The sequence below is a fragment of the Perca fluviatilis genome, chromosome 11 (genome assembly GCF_010015445.1).
Source record: "Perca fluviatilis chromosome 11, GENO_Pfluv_1.0, whole genome shotgun sequence".
Classification (NCBI taxonomy): domain Eukaryota; kingdom Metazoa; phylum Chordata; class Actinopteri; order Perciformes; family Percidae; genus Perca; species Perca fluviatilis.
Window position 1 is genome coordinate 25,113,882 of NC_053122.1, and position 23,933 is coordinate 25,137,814.

The window sequence follows — 23,933 nt, forward strand, 5'->3', positions numbered from 1 at the left end:
TACTAGTGAAATAAGTTATTGTTATTGTTATAGATTATTATCAAATCATTTCATTTTGACCATGTGGCCTTAGCAATAAACAAGCCCTTCTTTAATGTCACCGACTGTTGTTTAGTACCCTTCTTTTTTCTTTTCTTTTTTTACTTTCTTAAAAAGTATCGGTTCAGGCACCGTTAATTATGTATGCAATTAATTTCGATTAATTAATCACAGAGTATGTAATTAATTCGATTACATTTTTTAATCGATTCACAGCCCTAATATATATATATATATATATATATATATATATATATATATATATATATATATATATAAAATTATATATATATATAATAAGAACTTTCCTTCTTTATGTAAATTTTGCTCCTCAATTAAAACGTTAAGTTTCAACGTGACGAGTCATTCAGAGTTCAATAGCTTCAACAGATGGAAAAACAACCCACATGCAAAAATCCCAAGATGGGAGAAAATGAATAATTTCAACAGGATACAGTTTTCCATAGCGGGTTTCAAGTTCATATTTATTTGTTTCTCTCAATAGAACCCAAGTGACAATCAGAATACAGTACTTTTTTCCTCAAACATGTTTTTTCCTTTTCTTTTTTATTACGCAAAACAAGAGAACACTCAAGTGCAATAAGACAGAGGACTCTGACAGTGCGGTGCTCTCTCTAACTTTTCACAGTGCACGTTTATACACACAAAAAGATTGTACATCATCATTATTACATTTCCAAACCTCCACCCACCAACATCATGGATAGGGCAAAGTGAATGTCTTAAAACAATCATTTTTAAAGATTCAACTTGCATACAGTGTAGCTTGGCACACAGACACAAACGCACACCGCTCTCTCCCTCCCTCACACGTACACACACACACGCACCCATGCACACATACACGCACACACAGTTACACGTAGAACACAGAGGGACCTCTGTAGCATTGATTCTCACCAGTGAGGGGGTACTGCACTTGCACTCTAAGGGCTATATCATTTGTCAAACCCACACTATTTTGGCAATGTCGACATTGCATTTTAATGTGCTAAAGAAAACCCATTTAGATGATGTAAGTAGGAGGTTGAGGTAGAGGGAGAGAGGGGCATGTACGTAATCAGCCTGATTTAATGTAATGGAATATGATGGGTAGTGCAGATTTCTTTTCTTTTTTTACAAAGCCTCAAAGATTTGTAGGCCATTGTGCAACCCCTGACTGCTTGACTGGGTAGAGCTGTTGCCATGTTATAGGTCCTTAAATAATTTGATCTCTAAAATGGTTGCCAGCCAATTGAATTGGGAACATTGTCAGAGACAACCAATCATAGATGACTGTGTGTCACACACAGCCAGCCTCCTGAGGCTTTACCTCCCCGCCAAGAAATTAAAAACTTACATGGCACAGCTACCTTTAACATTTTCAAAAATATATATATAAGCATAATCTTGAAAGTTCTTCTTAAGCAAGTGCATATGGCTATTATAATCTGCAGTAAAATTAAGAAAATGCTCTAAAAGCTCAGGTGTTGATTGTACGGGCGGGTCGTTGGCATCAAGTATTTACACTGTGTCATGGTGCTCGCGGTGTGCATGGCCACCAAGCCCATTTCAAATAACCAACTGTCCACAGTGCAACCACACCTTTATCTCGCTTTAACAGGCTTTGGCTGGTTTTGGAAATTATACTGTTAATAATGTATGTTCTAATTTACTACCTCCCAAACCCACCCTCATAGTGTATCTTAGACAACAGCGTTTCACACTTTCTCTGTCCTCTACAACATGCCAGCCAACAGGTTTTCCTATAAAATGATTCAACTGCTTCAAAAGGCTTTCACTAGTGACTGCACAGCTTCTTACTGTAATATACAAACTGAAGCACACAAAGTTTCCTGTTTATGTTCTAGGACCAACTGTTGTACATTCTAGAACATACTGTACTGGACCAGGCATGGAGGGCGCTGGAATCTAAAGCACTATAATTCCTCAACTTACAATACAACAGTGAAAATTTAAAAGTATATATAGACAGAATTGAATAGTCCATTCAGTTCAGTGCTTTCAAGCACAGAAAGAAAAAGAGTTGGGCATAAGAAAATTATGCTACAACAGTACAAGTATTGATAGATTATGCTTTCAAATGTAAAATAACCAACAAAAATAACATAAAAACAAACATTAGATTGCATCTACATCTACTATACATCATTTAAGCCTCTTTTTTAATCCTCCTCTCATTTAGAAAATATCTATCAATCAAATATCTATTCTACTAATTATATTACAAGAATCCAGTCACAGGAAATAGAAAAATATCAAATATCACCAGTGATGATAAGAAAACATGACAACCTGAACGAGCAGAAATATTGCTATGGTAACCACCATTGTCCTTTGACATCAGCGAGTATCATCCCCCTGTGCTCTTATTGGCTGCCCTGACGCCCCTGATGTTGCAGGGAAGAATCAGCCTAACCCAGAGGAAAGAGGGAGAGGGTAATTGGGGGTTGTGTGGCAGGGAGGTGTAAGTGTGTTGTTAATGTCAGATGGCCGTGTCCCAGAATACGGTTTTCTGTGTAGGGTAAGGGGGAGGACGGATCTTTTTGGCCCCGCTGCTTTTCCCCCAGCCTGGCAGCACAGATGCACTTTCTTGCTTGCACTGACTCCGCTCCTGGTGCCTGTCCTCGTTCCTGTCCGGAGGAGGAGGAGGAGGCCTCTCCAGAAATCTCTGCAGGTGTGGATGTTGTCTGGAGCGAATCTCCATGCAGAGGGTGCGTTTCCTGTCGATCTGTTCAAGCATGGTGGTGTCGCCACAGATCCATGGCATCTGGGGCATCTGAGGGGCAGTCAATGCATTAAGTGATGTGTATACAGATTGACTTTAAAGTTAGTTGCACACTTTAAAAAAAGACCACAGACCAATCAAAAGCACCGCCCCCCCCAAAAAAAAATTTTCTTATTATCGCATTAAATAATTATTTATGATGAATAATTGAGCAATGATCAAAAATTTTAAAAACAGCATTCCATTACTCAGAGTAAAAAAGGGAAATAGGTATTCAGGGCAAATTAAAAGAAGCAAATCTGCATACCTGACTTTGATGTGTCTCCGCTGCTTTCCTTTGTGGCGTTCCCATCGGAGAGGGGTTGGCCGGAATAGAATGTGAGCGACCATACTTCGGTGCTGCTTTCAGGTCTACAGTGGGAGGGGAAATGACACGTTTGGTCGTATGTAATAAGAGTGCTTTTTTGCCACATATGCAAAGGTTATATGATCACATCTACATGGTCTACGAATTCAAGGTTGAAAGCTTTACCATTTCCGGTTCCTATGGTCATTGGTGGGCTACCAGACGATCTCGCGTGGTGAGTAGGTGTCGTCGTGGATGAATGCTGCCCTGACACCGTGCTGCCATTCCTCTCTTGTGCTTTTGATTGGTCCGTGCTGTAATTTTCTCTTTTATCTCGTCTGGGCGTGCCATCTGATCTGTATCCTCGTTCTTTACTATCGCACCTATACTCCATTGCGGAAGGGCTCTTGGTGCTTTTGACAGCGTAATGATGCTGCTCTGAGCCATTCAGACTTCTGTCTTTGCTATCCCGTCTCACTTCGAGTCCAGTTCTGCTCAGATCTTTGCTGTCCTGTCTGGGCAGAGGTGGAGGAGGGAGATCTCCCCCGTTGTGGCAGCTCCGATCTCTCCCCTCATGCTTGGATTCGGAGCTGTAGCCGACCGTGTCCTTGCTGTTGCTTCTTCGGGACGTTTCTTGTCGCGGAAGGATCTCAGGTGGCTGGTCTATTCTACCTTCATGTCTATGTTCCATGTCATTCCTTGCTCTCTCTTTAAAATCCTGCGGGGGTAACACCTCAGGACGGTGGTCTTTGCTATCGTGTCTATATTCAGCTCCGGTTCTGGCTTTGTCTTTGAACTCTTGTCGGGGGAGAAGCTCAGGTGGCCTGTCTCTGCTTTCATGCTTTGAGTCCGCACCGTTCCTGGCTCTCTCTTTGCTATCCTGTCGTGGTAAGAGCTCAGGTGGCTGATCCAGCAGTCTCTCTCTGCTTTCATGTCTAGAGTCTACACCGTTTCTTGCCCTTTCCTTGCCGTCTTGCCTTGGTAACAGCTCAGGTGGCTGATCTAGCAGTCTGTCTTTGCTGTCTTGTCTCAACAAAGACTCCATTCCATGTCCCCCACCCCGGTCTTTGCTGTCTCTCCTTAGCATCAGGTCACCATTGCTAAGCCCTCGGTCCTTGGAGTCTCGTCTTATCAATGGGATGGGCTCCACACTGCTGCAGCCCTGGTCCCTGCTATCCCTGCGAACAGCTGGTGCATCTGCACCGCTATAAGTACGGTCTTTACTGTTGCGTCTGTGGGGAAGTGGCTCTACATTGCTGCTCCCTCTTTCTTTATCTCTGTCTCTGTCTCTTTCTTTGTCTTTGTCTTTGTCTTTGTCTCTGTCTCTTTCTTTGTCTTTGTCTTTGTCTTTGTCTTTGTCTCTGTCTCTGTCTCTGTCTTTGTCTTTGTCTCTGTCTTTATCTCTGTTTTTGTCTCTGTCTCTGTTTTTGTCTCTGTCTTTGTCCCTGTCTCTCCGGTGAGAAGACTCTTTGCTGTGGCGATCCTTGGAGTCTCGCTTGGACTCCTTGCTGTGACTGTGGCGCTCTTTGCCCTCACGCTTGGACTCGCTGTGAGACTTGCTTTTCGACTCAGCTGTAAAAGAACAGGAAAAACAATTTAGAAGACAAACACTTAAATGATTGTAACATCAAATCATATTCTGCTGTGAATAATGCAATATTCAAAATGAATGGTTTAATTATAAATTGTCAATAGCATATAAACACAGAAAGAATGAATGCTGTTTTTCGGCTTCAAGTTTCTGCACTACCATCATATGTCCTCTAGGTGTCACTCACTACACACTGAGGCAGCTGCAAGTAAACGACTGGAGTTAGATGAGTCAATATGTGGGCTAACAGGCATTAGAATTGTGTATATCGTGGTATATAATAATACACACTATCATTATCTGTTGTTTTAGTTCAGTCAATCAATTCAAATCACTTTCTTTTAGTTAGGTAATATTGTATGTTTTCACTGTTCTTTTCTTTCACCCTAAAATCTCTCTAATACACATGACAGTACCTTCAAATAACCATACCAATATAAAACATATTCTAAAACATTAACCACTGCCTTCGGATGTGTTTAACTTTCTAATTTCTTCATTCACAACTACATTGGCACTCTGTCTCTTGTTTAGCATACACAAAATATTCCAGCCTGTGTGCTTAGAAACTACTACTACTAATAATTATAATAATAATAATAAACTGGATGTATGTCACTGATTAAAGGCTCAATAAAGACATTTTAGATCATCACGTCATAGATAAAAAATATATATGTACATGATTGATTTCCATGTAGGCTGTAGAGGCTGTGCCGCTATATGGTTTCTAAATGGGCTTTGACATACAGTACCATGCGCAAATGTCCCTTATCATGCCTATCCCTTGTCATGTTATGTGTCATACATGGCTTTTTAGTGTGTGTGTGTGTGTGTGTGTGTGTGTGCGTGCATGCGTGCATGTGTGTGTGTATGAGAGGGAGTGTGGCGAGTAACCAGTTGGTAACTGGGTCAGACTAGTTGTTGCTGCCTCTAATGCCTCAGAAAGGGAGAGAGAAAAAAATCAACCTCTGTTCATTTTGTCAGGTTTGTGTGCTCATTACACTGTGTGCGAGTAGCCAGTCACAGAGCATCACACACAGCCAGTGAGTCTTTATGTGGAGCTTGTACACAGATGTTAGTTTATATATATTTTTTTTAAAGACCTGTCAGCAGCACAGCCAACCCTTGATGTATAGAATGCATATGCAAACTGTTTACACACTATATGGGGCTAGAGAACAAAATACTGTCAAAGGGCTTATTGGTAAGACATCACTGGCACCTCCTGGCACATGAATGCAATTAATGTAAGCCAGTAACTCAACGGATATATCCAATACATTGCATAGAAATCTCAGGAATAAACAGCAAATGTGCACAAATTGGCACATCTATACACCAACCGAAAGATGTGTTCATCATCAAGTCAAAATAGCAAGAAATCATAAATTGTCTCAGCTTCCACTGTCACCATCTGCACAGCTGCAACAACTACCTGATTGGCTCCATCATGGGTAGAGTATGTGCTGATTGGACAGAAAACATGATCTGAAACCCTCTGATCAGGTGCAGATTTGAGTTCAGAGCCATAGCTATCCCCATCAGGAGCTCATTGCTCGGTTGTACACCGGCATGCCCTGAGCTGTGATTGGCTGCATTACCCATGGGGAGGGAATCTGCAAATAAGAAACAGGGATTTCTCCTCCTTCCTCTGTTGCTATGTTGTAGTTGCTAAGAGCATTTAGTAAGGATGGATGTGTGGACGTCTTGTAGTTCTTTTATGATTGATGTACAAAATGTGCTTGAATAAATTTCTGTTTTTGAAAAAGAGTTTTAGTTCAGTTTTTAAAATTCTTTCACATTGTACAGCTCGGCTCTAGTTCTATGTCATCTATTGGGTAAAATGTAATGTCAAACTTCAATCAAAATCATTATATATTCATTTATTAGTGACCCTTTTCAAATAATGCAAGACTACATGAACTTCATGCATTTTTGAAACACCCTTTTGCTAATTTAGATTGGTTTAACGTCTTTAACATTTACATTCGATTTCAAAATATTCAAGTTTAACATGGCTTTTTTAGCAAAAAAAATAATGGTTGCATATTGCATGAAAAAGAGAATGTTCATTTGTGACTGACTTATAATGCTGTTGCCACCAGACTCACCACATGACGCTATATGATAATGTAAGCACACGTTATTTAGAGTTTTTTACATCTTTTATGTAAACTTTAAGCATATTGTGCACTTAGATCATAATGAGCACATAATGTTTGCCTTCACAATTGCATTCATTTTGGCAGAGTCTTGAGTGCGGCATGGCTATCTGTATTTAAGCATGATGTTTACATATTTAAAAGTAATGCTGCCTGATGGCCTAATGCCATGAGTAGGTTTGGAGGACCTGCTGTACGCTTTAGGCTCAAATCCCCTCAGATTAAATCATACCATCTGTATCACACTTGGCTCGCTGGGCCTAGATTAAACAAATGGATGGTTGCAGCGAGCGCCACAAACATCATGCATGGTAATGTAAAAGTGGTGCATTCTCTGCACAGCCTCCTAATTTAGCAGGGTTGAACTTGGGTGAACCCCAAACCTCCATCACTGATTAGGGAACTGAAGACTACTGATTTGTATTTGCTCCAGAGTTTACTGCAGCGAAAGCATTTTGCCAATGACACCGTCCACGTTGTCCACAAACACTCTGGGATGTTACTCCTGCTCTCCTGTTTGTTATTCTGAGACTTTGCAGCTCCTTTCTAGTGTTGGTAGCTTTGCTTTCTCATTATATCTCTTAACTAAGCCGGTCTCTCTTGCTAAGTGAGGACATGTACACACAGGGTTAGATTTGTAAAAGGAGATGCAGTTATAAACTGTCTACACTCTTCAGGAATCAAAGAGACATGAATAAATATGAGCACATTTGTTCGTGCCCTTGCTTCACTACATTCCAAAATGAGGAGACAAATGCGTAAAATGACTCACTCTCTCCAGGCTCTTTAGACTTCCTGCCACTGGCATTTTTCTTCAGCATGTTCCTACCAGTTGTGAACAGGTTAGTTAGTTCGTCCAGTGGGCTGGTGGGTGTCCGTGAACGCCCTGTTGACACATTCTGCATGGAGCCATGGAGTCGACCCACACCGTCTTGAGGTGGCGAGCCTTTGCCGTGAGGGGTGGCAGAGGCGCTCCGCGGCAGACCCCCAGGGAATGGCATTGGAGCTTCAAAGGGAGGTGTACGCATGAGGCTGAGAGGTGTGAGACAGCGGCCCATGCTGACTGGCGATGGGCAAGCGGAGTGGCTCCGCTGATAGGAGGATGAGGAGGATTTGTAGAGGGTACAGGGTAGAGGAGGCGCAGAGGAGCGGCCAGAGACGGTGAGGGTTGGGGTGGCAGTGAGCTCCCTGCGGATGTGTGCAGAGGAGGGTGGCTCGGTGGAGGATGTTGGAGATTTGCTATAGGATTGGTTCTCCAGCATGGGCAATTTGGTTACATCTAGAGGGGTTAGGGGAGACTCGTCTGAGTTAGGCGAGCACTGGGCTGGCGCCGGTGGGAACACCAGCAGCGGAGGCCGATGGGTGAGTAAATTGGGAAAGGGTGCAGGAATGTCACAGAGGGGAATGTTTCGAGGTGTGGAGCAGCGACTGAGAGGTTCAGGGTCATAGGGTGCCGGGGTGGGGCACGCCGAGCGACATCCCACAGGGTCAGTGCGGTACTCCATATCATCCAGAGCTGGGTACTTCATCTCCTCGTACACAGACTCTCCTGGCTCCTCATCCTCACTCTTCAGGGGTTCTCGTGCTCCGACATCAATCCCGCCCATCTCTATGTAGACAGGTTCATCTTCACAGTCATCTGTAGGGCTCTCGTCACTCTGTGCGGGCGAGGGGTTGCGTTCGCAGGGCGAGGTGACGTAGTGGAGGGGTCTGGAGGGGCAAACCCCGCCGCCTCCGTGGCTCTTGATGTAGGACTCATCGAAGGAAACACTCAGTTGTGTGTTGGGGTTCCTCTTAGGTTTGGGTGGTGGCACCCTCCTGCAGTCCTCACTGCATCCTTGAGCTGCTAAAGATGAGAGAGAACGAAAGTCTTAACACAGATATAATATATATATATATTTTTTTTTTTTTTGTGGCATGAGACATGGCAGAATACTGTGGTCCCATTACTCTTCTGTTGCTGCTTTCTGCACAGCTTTCATACACAACGCAATATTGAATTTGACAAAAAAAATTGCATTTATCATTAATCATTAAGTGAATCATTATCATTAATATAAAGCCTACAGTACTGCAGTTTTGTGGGTCAGATGTAGGTCAGCGTGTATAGCTGAGAGCAATATCTTCAGAGTCAGATATATGGGAACAGTTGAGGCATAGAGTACGCATGTTTCTGGGTCAAATATACAGCAGTTGAGCAGTATGTGAATATAGTATCTGGGTCACACACACTGTGGAACTTCTTTTTGATAGTGGTGACGTAGCATTGCAGTGTGAATCTCTTTAGATGTGGTGCAGTGAGGCTATGGTACAGTGTTCACGTTGACCAGATACTACTGCACAGTGTGGTCCTAATGCTAGTTTACTCACAGTAGACATGGCTCTTTACTACTCACAGTGTATTTCTAGGTCAGACACTGAAATGTTTGGATAGGAGTGTTCCTTTCTCTGATAGGCAGGGGGAGAGAAGTGTAGTTAAAACAAGGACCATGTCTGAAACCCTAAAACCGCAGATTTTTCTCTTTTTACGCCTTTAATAATTCAGATGCCAGATGGCCCAGACACACCCATACTTCCCGTAACTGTATGACTCACTACCATCCCTACATACACATGCCTACACATTCAGAGCATTCATGGCTTTGCAGAATATGTTGCATGTGAAGGTATTTATAGATAGATAGATTAGAGCATTTTATTTAAATTGAAAACGCAACTAGAGAGAAAGCAATGAATGAAGTCAAGAAAATCCAGTAGGCAAAACACAAATTAAATGGGTTGATGTTGATGCCGCTAATTTGAACTAAGGATGAAACACGCCTTTTGGTTCCATTTTCTCCTCATTACCATTATTTAGGTGTTAACAGATGATTTGGTTCTACCCAGATGTGTTCCTGGTGTGTTTAATTGGACGGACATAATACATTCTTCTTCACCCTCTCTCTCTTACTTTGTGAGTGTGTGCATACAGTGGTGTAACTATTCCTCTTTTGATTTACCAAATGCGTTGTTACACTAACAGGTTTGCACGGTTGATCTTGAGATCTGTTTCAGCACTGATGATGAATCTGTCCCTCCAAACATCTCTTACTCCCTGTCCCTTCCATTCTCCTCTCCCTATTGCTCCCTCTTCTCCCCCTCCCCCTGCAGCGGCTGTGTTTACCCGCAAACCCCCTCCCCCTCCCTCTCCTCCTGGGGAAAACGAATCTAGGTCAATCGCTCCTCCTGAATGAATTCTACTCTTACAAGCTCCTCCCCTTCCCGCTACAGCGCCAGCTACAGAGCATGCAACCATCCCCTCAGCCAGGGACACCCCCACACTCTCACTCTGATTGGCTCTGAAGCCTCAGACTTCAGCATCTCTAGAGCCCCATTGGCTCGAGCTGCTCAGTGATTCTGTGATTGGCTGGGCTGCAGGGGGTCTTGTTTCTGTGGGATGGTTGCCGTGGTGCCCAGGAAGATCTGCGTGCACATATAGAGAGATCCCCACCAATCTGAGCCAGGCTGGGCGACTCCCCAAAAATCACGTCGGCAACGAAGAATCCAAAATGAAATCGAGTCAAAGCCTCCTGCAACCTCTAAATCGGTTTGCTCTCACAGACACCAGCTACAAAGACTATCATTATACTTTAAATGTCAGTTTCATTTGTCTATGCTTGTTAAGTTTTTCTTTGTGCTCAGCGCACAAACTGTTTGAAATGAAACCGTTAAGCTGTGTGCATTTGCTACAGCAGTGATTGTATCGGTGGCTTGTTGAGCAAAAATTACTTTTGCTCAATTAATTTTAATGAACGAAAGCCTTTCTTACACGGAGTTGATGTACTATAATTATGCCCTCTTTTTCATACATGACCAAACAGGCATATTGTGTTTGTTTATTTTGCTTCAGAAAACTGAGTGAAATCGCTGCAGGGTGCTTCTACTGGATCTTGATAAAGGCATCTCTAAATGTTGGCCTTGTCAGTTTTAACTGGAAAGAAAATTGTTTGGCCGAATTTGGTAATTAGCCTTGTAGAAATATATAAGTTAGTCAGTTTTAAATCAGGTTATGGAACTTCTTTATTTGCACTGAGAACAGCTTTGACAACTGACTGTGTGACCAATAACCTTCCATCGCCAGCACCATATTCTAGGGTGAAGTTACTGGAGCTTCAACTTAATACAAAGAAAGTGTTACTATATTACAGTAATGATATCAGGACTATATACAGGGCCTTATTGTCCAAAGCCCAGAGGTTTGAAACAACACAAAAAATGTACCAGTTATTCATATGCATCACATTATAATACTTTCACTCCCGGCTCAACATGTTAGTATACGATTCTGAACCTTATACTATCTGATTTATCTGTGGGGCAAGGGGTAATATGTAAACAACCTGTATATATGTTTACCTGACAGTAACAGAAAGTAAAAGGGCACAATGAAAAGTTACAACTTATGCATAATCTTCCAACATAGATTTCGGCATCCACAATTGCTCTAGCCTGTGTACTTCATTATTCTGCAATATGTATACATTGGTCCTCTGTCATTCAAAAATACTAAGAAAAGATCTTCTCTCACAATACCCAAACTGTGCCAAGACTAGTCAGTGTAGTGCAGCACAAATCTTGGCAGACGTTTTTAAGCATTCCTTCATATGCAGTTTATTAAACAGCAGGTTTTCACATTTCTTTTTTATTTTTGTCTAGTGCACCCCAAATGTGTAACTATGGTTTATCTCCATTGTCCTCATAGCTCTTTTTTACATCAATTTGCCACAATGGTACAGTATGCAGCGAATAGCTAGATGTAATGTCATTGTAGGAGAGACAGTGTTGAAGAGGGCACTGCAGAGAGCAGCTAAATATAGTGCAGCAGTTCGGTGTGAAACGCCACCACCACTTACCATCACATCTCTCCCCGCGGCAGGTGGACGTGGGACTGTGGTCCACCGCCTCCGACGACATGCTCAGCTTGGTGGCCGGGTCCCTCCTGGGCTTGGGTGGGGGCTGCTTCCTAGAGGTCGGGCTTCCTACTTCCTCCTCGCCTCCACCCCCACTATTCCCACCGCCGACAGAGTGGAGGGACTGGGAGCGTACAGAGAAGCCTTGCCCACAGGCGAGGGCATGCGGGTGGGGCATGGGCATGCGTTCCTGGGGGTCCGGCATGGTAATGGAGCCCATACGTAAGTGCTTGCCTTCAGTTGCAATGTCCTCACCTGTCCTAAATCAGAAAGCAAGGAAGAGAAAGGGAGAGAGGGTAGAGAGGACAGATAAAGAACAGAAATATATTTGTAAATATGAATAATAATAAAAAAAAGCATTCAAGTAAGTATGATACTAAGTATCATATTAGTTTACATTAGTGCGGCTGGAAGAAAGAGACAAAAATCTTGACCAAAGTTCCCATGTCATCAACCTGGAAGCTGTTCTTGTCAGGAGACAGCAAAAATAATGCATATCATACCCTGACAGAGTCATCATGGCATGTCTCAATTTGTGTGAGCATATGCGTGTGTGTGTGTGTGTGTGTGTGTGTGTATATGTATGTGCATTTAATTCTGTGCAAGTGAACCCAGATGATGAGAGTGCTAAGTTAACAGTAACAGGCATGTAAGTGCCACTGAAAACAGGGGCTCTTTCAGGGCAACGCATTGATTTGAGTTTAACCCAGGATATGACCGATGCTGCTCACACAACCAGACACCATAATGAAACCATGGAAGTCTCCCCGCCTGTAAACAATCAATCCCTATTAACGGTTGATTGGCCTGAATGGAGCGTTAATGATGTCTGAGTGTCGTGTTGTAATGGGGGAAAGGAGGGCTGTGTGTGCGTGCGTGCGTGTGCGTGCGTGCGTTGCTTAGTAAATGAGCTCGAGATCTGACTTTGTTCAGGTAAAATGGTATGCAATCTACACACACTTGATCTCTGCTGTTTATTTTCATATCAGAGTCACAATTAAGCCTGACGTCAGATATTTAAATGTTTAAACAAATAGCATGAAACAAGATACATTTGCATGTGTGCCTTTACAAATCTTTGTATCTTGTGTGAGTGTTTGCACGCATGTGGGAGTGTATGTATGTGTGTGTTTGTGACCCCTCAGTGTGTGACTTGGCTGACTCTGACTCCGTCCTAGCCAGCTGCTGAACAGAAGGTGCTTGGTGGGGTGGCTTCATTGGTCAGGGATTTAACTGTGCCTAGCAACAGGGTACCCATAGAAACCAGACACAAAACCAGCTACCACTGCACATAAATAATAAAGCGCACGTGCACATCATGTGTACTGTATATCATAACCACATCACATTTTGTTTAAAGATGACAGTGGAGATACAAGACAAAGGAGCCTGCTGCAACCTGTAGAGCTGCATTGCAAGTGTTATTTGAAAGAAATCAAATCACACGTTTAGTGGTTATAAATGCAGATTCTTGATAAGCATCCACATTTTTATACTTAATTGCAGGAGCGCAGGAGTTAACTTAAATTTGCTTACATATGATGTTGTTTATACCTATAGCATTTCTACACAATTTAAATATGTCATAGTGAAACAATAATAATAATAGTAAAGTTGAGAAAGTACAAATAAAGAAATAAAGAAAATAACAATAATATAGGAAGGAACAGATTGAGAGAAAATAAAGTAGGCTAGTATGGTGGTGTGCGTGCATACATACATGCATGCATGCATGCATACATACATACATACATAGGCACACATATGTTCATACCTACACACATAAAAAAAAAGAAAAAGAAAAAAAAGAAAGTTGCATCCATGTAGGCTAAATGTCTGTGAAAAAACAATTAGAAAACATTCCATTGCAATCAGCCACAGGTGCCAACTATCTCTCCCTCTCATGTTTTGAGTGTGTATCTGCTGTGACTGTGTGCATGCACACCCATGGGTTGTATGCATGCGAGTGTGTGTGTGTGGTGGGTGGGTGAGTGTGACTGAAGTTGTGGTGACTGGATTATTTATAGGATATTTGCCCAGTGATTGGCTAGAGGACAGACAACAGGTGCTCTTGGACCAGTTGGAGTTGCAGCTCTGGTTCTCTCAGTGACACCATGCGACAGGAAAAACAATATCATAGAAACAAACAAAACAAAAGGAGATCCTGGGAGGAAAAAAGACTGAAAGAAAGGATGTCTATCCGTGAATGTGTGCAATGTGTAAAGGGTAAAGAAGGAGAAAGTAGTCGTCTGGAATTTGTAAGCATATGTAAATATAAGTAAATGAGTGTGTGGTTTGTGTGTGTGTGTGTGTGTGTGTGTGTGTGTGTGTGTGTGTGTGTGTGTGTATGTGTGTTTATGAATATACTTGCACGTTTAAGTAAATTTGTGGGCATCTGTGTGTGTGTGTGTGTGTCTGTGTGTGTGTGTGTGTATGTGTGAGACTGTGTGAATAACTTCTTCTGATGAAATACAATAAAACCAACCCAGTGAGATAGCAGCCAGCAGGAAGGCCCGCCTCACTTAAACCTAACGTGCTGATCTGATTGGCCCATGGCTCTTCCAGCTGTCACCAGGCAGAACACATCTCCTGCAACTGAGCTCACACTTAATCTCTCTCTAACAGGTCCCCCCCCCTCCCACACACACACTCTTAAACACATTTGCTCTAACAACCTCTTTCACCCTCACACAATCACATTGCCATTTGTTCTTTCCCACCTTTTTCACACACTAATATATTCTATTTTCCTGTTGTTCATGTCCATGCATGCACATGTACACAAGCACGTGCTTGCATGCACACATGGATCCTCACACACTCTCTGTCACTCTCAGTCAGTTAATGTAAAAATGGGTCGTCTCATTGACCTACTTATAGACCTCATGAAAAATCCAGTTATTTTTTAGACACTTTCTCCAGTGACTGTGTATTAATATTTTAGCTTTGGCAACAGCTGAGAGAGAGTGGAAGGATAGCAGGACAGTAGATGCCACTTTCCTCAGGCATCGCCCTGTCCCATTCAGCAAGTTACTTTACAGGCCTCTGTCAAACTCCTATTGACCTTGGAAGCAGGGACATTTTGCTGGCAAGTGATAAAAGAAAGTCCAAGATAGATTTTGGAGTGGTTTATTTTTTTCACTCTAACATGGCTGTCTTTCTGATGCCTGATGTAAAAAGTTGAACTCTCAGTTTGCTTTGATCATGCAAGTGATATACATTACGTATACTGTAAAATGCACTGTCTATGGATAATCACAGTGGCAGCATAGAAACAGCTGTTTTGAATCGCAGGACCCTTTGACCGAAAAGCGACAGGGTTTAAAGTGTTCCTGAATAAATCAGTTAAGAAGAGTACATCTGATCACATATAAATACACAGCCCTCAAACCTACATCAATGTAATCATCTGATGCACAAAAGTCCCAAAAGCTGCTCAAATACTTTGTACAGTTTGAGCCAGACTGACCGAACAGAGATGATTTATAAAAACCATGAAAACATTGGAAAGCATTTCCCATTAAAATTTCCACTGCAAACTGATCCTCATTGGATTAATTGTTTGATCACAAAGTGGAAAACAAGTGTTTCTCTACTAGATTATGGGTGCTTTTCAGGTAAAATGTGCATCCACTTGATTTATGTGCTCTTTAAAAATCACACAGCAAATGGTAATGCTACTTATGAGTACAGTATGCAGTACTTCACTATGAAACAGATTGCATTATTGTAATTTAAAATTAATAATCTTAATACTTTTGTTTCTTGACTTTAAAACAATATACTGTACCTTTGATGATGAGTTATCAATCCTGAAACTTAAGGAAAAGAGATGGAGCACAGAAACAACCACCCAAGTAGAATTTTGACTTATGTTCATAGAGCTCAAATCATTGTTTTAACCACTGGAAAATGTAAAAAGAAAATCCAAACATTAGTCAACAGAGTGGTTCTTGGTGTCATTTTATACTGCTCTCAGTTTTTTTGGGGGGGGACAAACACTAACAAACACACTAAGCCACAATGTCCCGTTATTATCCCAATGACTCGGTGACTCAGTGCTCCTAGTCTAACCCACAACACAAGCACGCCATATCCACGTGCTAGTCACGTTGTGAGTGTGTGCCTCTTATTCGCTCAAGTTTCGGGATGCCACACAGCGGTGTTGCTGCGCACAGTGGCACAGCAGGAACTGCTTGCTCATCACAACATGTGAAACAGGGTGCAACATTACAACAACATCTTGACAATGATACATTTTCTTTCAACAAACATATATATATATATATATATATATTTAGGTATACTTAAATCACAACAGTATAACCACAAGTCTCGTAACATGTTGTATTCTTATCCTAACACACTTTTTTGTCACAGCCCACCCAGGTCCTTCTTAATTCTGAACGCTCTCCATGGAGCAGCGGCAACCTCCATCCAAGGACAAGTCCCAAATATGTCTAAAAGTGAAACATTAATTATCCTCTATAGATCACGGGGTGCACCAGTCCACACTGGCAACCCCCAAAATATAGCAACCTGCTATTGCCACAGGGACCCTCTGGCCACTTGTCCTAATTTCCTACAACCTCTTTCTGAAGTGAACCCAGTGACATCCTTGCATTTACAGAGAAGAATGAGCCACAGCATGTAACGTATGTATTTTATAAGATATCTCTTTGCAAAACCTTTGTCAATGAGTCTGTTCATAGATCCTTTTGTCAAGCTGTTTTATGTGTTTGTTGTCTTCCTACCTCCTTATGGCTTCCTCCTGTTTTCTCTTCTTGTCGTTTTTCTCCTGCAGGAATGTCCTATTTCTCTCATTCCTGGCGTGGTCTAAGTTCTGAGCTACCAGGCCGTTGTAGGCTCTCAGCCCATTCTCCTCAACGTACTGGAAAAAACGGAGAGTTTCTTCCTCTTTGGAGCTCATCATTCTTCAAGTGTTTCCACAGCATTCTGATGAAGACATATAGAACATGTTAGTGATAATTGGTTGCCTTAACAAGATAGATACACAAAGTACTCCTAATAATATGAACTACAAGGGCGTCATATAGTACGGGTATGGTCTGAATGCGAAACAAGCATGCTGTCATGTCAGTAATCATTCTCATCTCAACCCTCCTTTTACAAGGTCAGCCTTGATGAGATAAAAACCGACGAAGCAAGATTGCATCAGCATTGTAATAAAGTCACACAATAGAGTTGATGTGATGCTGTTGTTGTTTTTAATGCTCCTGACTGTTGCTGTGGAGTTCATGGCCTATGAAATGTTCGTAGACTTGCGTCATGTGTCCGCAAGAGAAAAAGGTTTCCCTGGAGGTTTTGCAACATCTTTCTCTATTGTTCACGCACACACACACACACACACACACACACACACACACACACACACACACACACACACACACATACACGTACACACACAAAGCTCACATGTACATGTAAATATGAAAACAGCCAAGGGACTCACTATCTAGCTACAAATATAGTTTCAGTTTTCTTATTGGCTGTGGATCAGTAGCGGCTGTTTATTTTCTCAGTTGTGTTTGCACATTTTCTGGCTGAAATTATTGGCTGTAACCAAGTGAGTGTTTGAATGAAACTGAAAAAGGGCTTTCATCTTTTGCAGTTGCAATATGTGCTGGGCTCAGATGTGAAAATATAGTACTCCTGGGACCAACCACACAGATTAAATGGACCACGCGTACTAGACTGTGATGCACGCATATGCGGATATCATCATCAATCTTATGTTTCAGATCTAAAATTACTCTCCTCTTGAGTTGTTCCTTGCTGCCTTTTGAGTCTGCAAAAAGACCATTACTGACAGCAACTGTCATAAAAGAGAATGTGGATATTTCTGGGAGGAAAAGCCTACTCAATGAAACATCCACATTGGTGCAATCACACTTTGATTCACTCCTTCTAAATGTGAATCATTTTAGAAACAGCATTGTTTGCAACCACTTAAGATGCAAACACAGCATGGAGCTGCTAATGATGGGATTCAGTGTGCATGCGTGTACATTATGCATTTGCTTGAAAACCCGTGCAGCTGCATGCAGTATAGTATATGCGATGTGCAACAGCCAAATGTGAATTTGGAGAGGCCAGTGGTGGAAGGGAAGAAGATGCATGCTTTTATGTAGGTCAGTGTTTTCCGATCAGCCTAAGACTCATGCTTGTTTACGTGTGAAAGAAGCACTGAGTGTGAGTGGGGAGGGGGAGGGGGCTTTTGATTGCTCGATGTATGTTTGCGTGTAGGGAGGAAAGGGCAACACCGTGGGGTGGGGATGGGGATGGCTTGCCAGATGGAGATTGCAGGGCTAACTGAGAGACTGGCCATTGTCTGGTCATCCTCAGCATCCCTCTAACTTGTGTCCATCTATCAATAAGTCCAGCATGGTGCCTAAGTCTGATGATTTATCTTCTACTCCCTACAGCATTCTCAACACTCCTTAGCATAGGTTTATAAGGGCAGGAGTAGAGGACTGATAAGAGCCAACAGAACAGATGGAATCACCATCTTGTAGCAGAGTTCAAACTAGGGCACAGAATCCTGGTGTCAAGCGGTGTAGAGATTTTCCCCGGTCGTATCACCGGTGCACAGGCACACCCAGAGATCTGAAGCTGTACAAATGAACTAAATCTTGGTTTCTGAAGAGAATTGAGGAGCACCAGGTCGATGTGTTAAGGCTGCAGCAATAGGAAGGCATAGTTCAAAGCTGAATTAAGCCTGCCTGCCTAATCCCTATGAGCCTGCAGCCGCACTCTGCACTAGAATCAGCTTGTTTATCACACAGTTTTTTTACCAGCCAAGCCTTTCACACTGGATTGTCCTACTATAACTCATCAGTGTAAAGTGCTATTCTTATTTGCTAATCTCTAGAAAAACCTGTCAATCGGGCAAACCATTTTTTTTCTCAGCAAAGCTTGATTTTCCTCCCCACTTTTCTCTCACTCTTTCCCCTTCACTTTATGCCTTTAATGCATCTCACCCGTCTCTCTCTTCCTTTGCCCCAGTTGACATGGGCTGCAACAGTTGGAACACAGAGGTGCACTCTGCTTAAGTGAAAGTGGCACACTGTTTCTGTTTCCAGGCAACCGTGTCATAGGAGAAGGGCAGCATGGATATTCTAGAGACACAATGTCAAAAAGATTGCAAAGCCAATAGTCAGGTGACAACATGCGTGGGCACTCTCGTGTAGCCCCACACACACACACACACACACACACACACACACACACACACACACACACACACACACACACACACACAGCACAGTGGACCAAGTAAAGGATAAACCTGTAAACCCAGGCAGACACAGGTGCAACACTGTGGCTTTTATGTGGCTGTGAGTAGGGAAACAAGCCCTTTTGCAAGCATTATGTTGTGTATAGCATGAACATTTGCTGGCCTATATCTTTGTGGGTTTATGGGTTGCTGTGTTAAAAGAAAGTGTTATGATGCATACTTACAATGAGGCTGTGTCCCTGCTAGTTTGTGTTCCAACGTGTCTTCTGTCTTCCCCTGATGAGTCCAGTGCACGCTAGTGAACTCTGACCTATGCTGGAGCAACCATGCACTATTCCACTTAATTCCACATAGACTTCCATCCATTGTATGGTCCAACTCATTGACTAGCTAGAAGGATTCCCTGTGACCCAGGATAAGGTTGGTTCTAGAGGGGAGCTGGGCCATTGGGTGCCCAGCCCAATGCTCCCTCCCCTGGGCAGAAAAGGGAGATACCCCCACCCCCTCCCACCCCCCCCCCACTCTAGTCCAGATGGTGCCAAACTCCTAGCCAGGTGCCAGCTTCACTGCTCCACACATCTGCACATGCTAGAGACAGAAGGAAGACGCGGCGTCGCAACAGACCGCACCCGCAACTGCAAGCATGACACAAATACACACTGGCACTCTCAAACACTCACATCAAACTCCCCTTGCAGTTGCAGACCAGTCACTCGCAATCTTTCTAATGCTTCTTTCCCAGTTTGTCTCTCCTTCTGCTTTAATATGTCCGGATGCACAAAATGTCTCACAGGTGAAAGGAATCCTCGTCCACAGTTCCCTGAAGGTTGAGACCGAGGTAAAGCAGAGTGGTGTGTGTTTCCTGGTATGGCATTCCCTGCCGGCTCCCTCTGCCCTCCTCGTCCGCACAGGTCTGTACAGTTGGTCTGTGCTTAGGCAGATGACACCGGGCTTCCCAACTATAGATCACAACAACAAGAACACGCCCACTGCCTACTGTAGCCACCTTCTACTAGAGCGTCATCACCCTCTCTCTCCTTCCTTTTCCTACACTCCTATTTCTCTTGCTGTGTGCAACTCATCTTCATTAGCACTCGTACCCTAGTCTCTTTCTCCAGTTAGTCGTTTTTTTTTTGTTTTTGTCTCATGTGTCTCGCCCGCCGTCCCTTTGCAGCTGCACTGTAACTGGAGCCTGAACGTGTTTTTCTGCTTTCAGCACCACGGAGAGCTCTCTCTGTCAGAGGGTGAAGGGGGGTGGGGGGACGGGGTTGAGTGGGTGGGCACACTCAGACAATTGCTATGATCTCACTGAGTGGGAGGAGTCACCGGGTTGGCAGGGTGTGACCTCATTAGACACAACCTCCTCTTCCCCCGGCAACCACTGCGCCCCACTCCCCCTCCCCTCTCTCTTAACAGCTCGTAAACAAGACCACAACACAAAAACACTTGCAGCGAACACACCGTGTTGCTCTCAAGTGCATTCATTACATGTACAGTAGCCAAAACAAAGCAGAACAAAACATAGAGGAGCAAACGCATGAAAGCAAAATACACCAAAAAGAGAAAACAACAATTTCCAATACACACACACACATTGACATGCTGATGCAAGATTAAAATATGTTTGCATAGACAAACAAAGCACGCAATCCAGAAAAGGAGACTTGTTCCCAGTGGCCACAAAGATGAGCAGGATGAAAGCAGGGAGAGAGTTGAGCCTGAGTTGCGTGTTTGTCAGGGGGCGACAGTGTACTTCTGCCCGACTGTCTGGGGGACGAGCATTCAGTAGTGCTGTCGGTTGTTTATGTGGCGGGAGCGCCTGGTATATGGTGCAGAAGCAGGGGTTGAGGAAGGGTGAGCGGTGCAGGTGGGTGGGGGGGTCTGGGTTTGCTCGGGTGGATTAACACCGTCGACACAAAAGGATTAGGGAGCAGAGATCTGTTGTTTTCATCAACCCTTCCCTCCAATTCTCTTAACCCCCGCCCTTCTCCCCCTCACTTTCCCCCTCCCTCTATCCCTGGTTCTGTCTCGCACTTTGCAGGGTGTGTGTGTGTGTGTGTGTGTGGGTGGGGGGGCAGGTGCTGGAGTAGGAGGTTGGAGGCACCAAAAACAGATCTGAAGCTGTACAAATGAACTAAATCTTGGTTTCTGAAGAGAATTGAGGAGCACCAGGTCGATGTGTTAAGGCTGCAGCAATAGGAAGGCATAGTTCAAAGCTGAATTAAGCCTGCCTGCCTAATCCCTATGAGCCTGCAGCCGCACTCTGCACTAGAATCAGCTTGTTTATCACACAGTTTTTTTACCAGCCAAGCCTTTCACACTGGATTGTCCTACTATAACTCATCAGTGTAAAGTGCTATTCTTATTTGCTAATCTCTAGAAAAACCTGTCAATCCGGGCAAACCATTTTTTTTTCTCAGCAAAGCTTGATTTTCCTCCCACTTTTCTCTCACTCTTTCCCCTTCACTTTATGCCTTTAATGCATCTCACCCGTCTCTCTCTTCCTTTGCCCCAGTTGACATGGGCTGCAACAGTTGGAACACAGAGGTGCACTCTGCTTAAGTGAAAGTGGCACACTGTTTCTGTTTCCAGGCAACCGTGTCATAGGAGAAGGGCAGCATGGATATTCTAGAGACACAATGTCAAAAAGATTGCAAAGCCAATAGTCAGGTGACAACATGCGTGGGCACTCGTGCGCGCGCACACACACACACACACACACACACACACACACACACACACACACACACACACACACACACACAGCACAGTGGACCAAGTAAAGGATAAACCTGTAAACCCAGGCAGACACAGGTGCAACACTGTGGCTTTTATGTGGCTGTGAGTAGGGAAACAAGCCCTTTTGCAAGCATTATGTTGTGTATAGCATGAACATTTGCTGGCCTATATCTTTGTGGGTTTATGGGTTGCTGTGTTAAAAGAAAGTGTTATGATGCATACTTACAATGAGGCTGTGTCCCTGCTAGTTTGTGTTCCAACGTGTCTTCTGTCTTCCCCTGATGAGTCCAGTGCACGCTAGTGAACTCTGACCTATGCTGGAGCAACCATGCACTATTCCACTTAATTCCACATAGACTTCCATCCATTGTATGGTCCAACTCATTGACTAGCTAGAAGGATTCCCTGTGACCCAGGATAAGGTTGGTTCTAGAGGGGAGCTGGGCCATTGGGTGCCCAGCCCAATGCTCCCCCCCCTGGGCAGAAAGGGAGATACCCCCACCCCCTCCCCCCCCACTCTAGTCCAGATGGTGCCAAACTCCTAGCCAGGTGCCAGCTTCACTGCTCCACACATCTGCACATGCTAGAGACAGAAGGAAGACGCGCGTCGCAACAGACCCGCACCAACTGCAAGCATGACACAAATACACACTGGCACTCTCAAACACTCACATCAAACTCCCTTGCAGTTGCAGACCAGTCACTGCAATCTTTCTAATGCTTCTTTCCCAGTTTGTCTCTCCTTCTGCTTTAATATGTCCGGATGCACAAAATGTCTCACAGGTGAAAGGGAATCCTCGTCCACAGTTCCCTGAAGGTTGAGACCGAGGTAAAGCAGAGTGGTGTGTGTTTCCTGGTATGGCATTCCCTGCCGGCTCCCTCTGCCCTCCTCGTCCGCACAGGTCTGTACAGTTGGTCTGTGCTTAGGCAGATGACACCGGGCTTCCCAACTATAGATCACAACAACAAGAACACGCCCACTGCCTACTGTAGCCACCTTCTACTAGAGCGTCATCACCCTCTCTCTCCTTCCTTTTCCTACACTCCTATTTCTCTTGCTGTGTGCAACTCATCTTCATTAGCACTCGTACCCTAGTCTCTTTCTCCAGTTAGTCGTTTTTTTTTTGTTTTTGTCTCATGTGTCTCGCCCGCCGTCCCTTTGCAGCTGCACTGTAACTGGAGCCTGAACGTGTTTTTCTGCTTTCAGCACCACGGAGAGCTCTCTCTGTCAGAGGGTGAAGGGGGGTGGGGGGACGGGGTTGAGTGGGTGGGCACACTCAGACAATTGCTATGATCTCACTGAGTGGGAGGAGTCACCGGGTTGGCAGGGTGTGACCTCATTAGACACAACCTCCTCTTCCCCGGCAACCACTGCGCCCCCCCCTCCCACTCTCTTAACAGCTCGAAACAAGACCACAACACAAAACAACTTGTGCAGCGAACACACCGTGTTGCTCTCAAGTGCATTCATTACATGTACAGTAGCCAAAACAAAGCAGAACAAAACATAGAGGAGCAAACGCATGAAAGCAAAATACACCAAAAAGAGAAAACAACAATTTCCAATACACACACACACATTGACATGCTGATGCAAGATTAAAATATGTTTGCATAGACAAACAAAGCACGCAATCCAGAAAAGGAGACTTGTTCCCAGTGGCCACAAAGATGAGCAGGATGAAAGCAGGGAGAGAGTTGAGCCTGAGTTGCGTGTTTGTCAGGGGGCGACAGTGTACTTCTGCCCGACTGTCTGGGGGACGAGCATTCAGTAGTGCTGTCGGTTGTTTATGTGGCGGGAGCGCCTGGTATATGGTGCAGAAGCAGGGGTTGAGGAAGGGTGAGCGGTGCAGGTGGGTGGGGGGGTCTGGGTTTGCTCGGGTGGATTAACACCGTCGACACAAAAGGATTAGGGAGCAGAGATCTGTTGTTTTCATCAACCCTTCCCTCCAATTCTCTTAACCCCCGCCCTTCTCCCCCTCACTTTCCCCCTCCCTCTATCCCTGGTTCTGTCTCGCACTTTGCAGGGTGTGTGTGTGTGTGTGTGTGTGGGTGGGGGGGCAGGTGCTGGAGTAGGAGGTTGGAGGCACCAAAAAC

General features: G+C 44.0%; 1 protein-coding gene and 1 long non-coding RNA gene across 5 annotated transcripts; one reads left to right on the plus strand and one right to left on the minus strand.

Moving 5' to 3' along the window:
* Positions 1-496: 496 nt before the first annotated feature.
* Positions 497-22,078, minus strand: LOC120568225 (nipped-B-like protein B). 4 transcript variants are annotated; one of them, XM_039815590.1, is made up of 7 exons: positions 22,063-22,078; positions 16,594-16,795; positions 11,783-12,099; positions 7,663-8,736; positions 3,321-4,706; positions 3,096-3,199; positions 497-2,839 (listed from the first exon to the last, which is right to left on the minus strand). In XM_039815590.1, the coding sequence occupies exons 2-7, from the start codon at positions 16,770-16,772 to the stop codon at positions 2,546-2,548; spliced, it is 3,354 nt and encodes a 1,117-aa protein (XP_039671524.1). In that variant the 5' UTR covers positions 16,773-16,795; positions 22,063-22,078; the 3' UTR covers positions 497-2,545. The 4 variants fall into 4 exon arrangements, with proteins under 4 accessions (XP_039671524.1, XP_039671525.1, XP_039671523.1 ...); XM_039815591.1 differs by lacking the exon at positions 22,063-22,078 and adding an exon at positions 19,322-19,580 and having other exon boundaries at positions 7,663-8,733; XM_039815589.1 differs by lacking the exon at positions 22,063-22,078 and adding an exon at positions 19,322-19,580.
* LOC120568228 lies at positions 11,950-17,048 on the plus strand. Its single transcript, XR_005640686.1, has 3 exons — positions 11,950-12,061; positions 16,331-16,494; positions 16,644-17,048. It is a non-coding gene; the product is annotated as an uncharacterized LOC120568228 (long non-coding RNA).
* Positions 22,079-23,933: the final 1,855 nt, after the last annotated feature.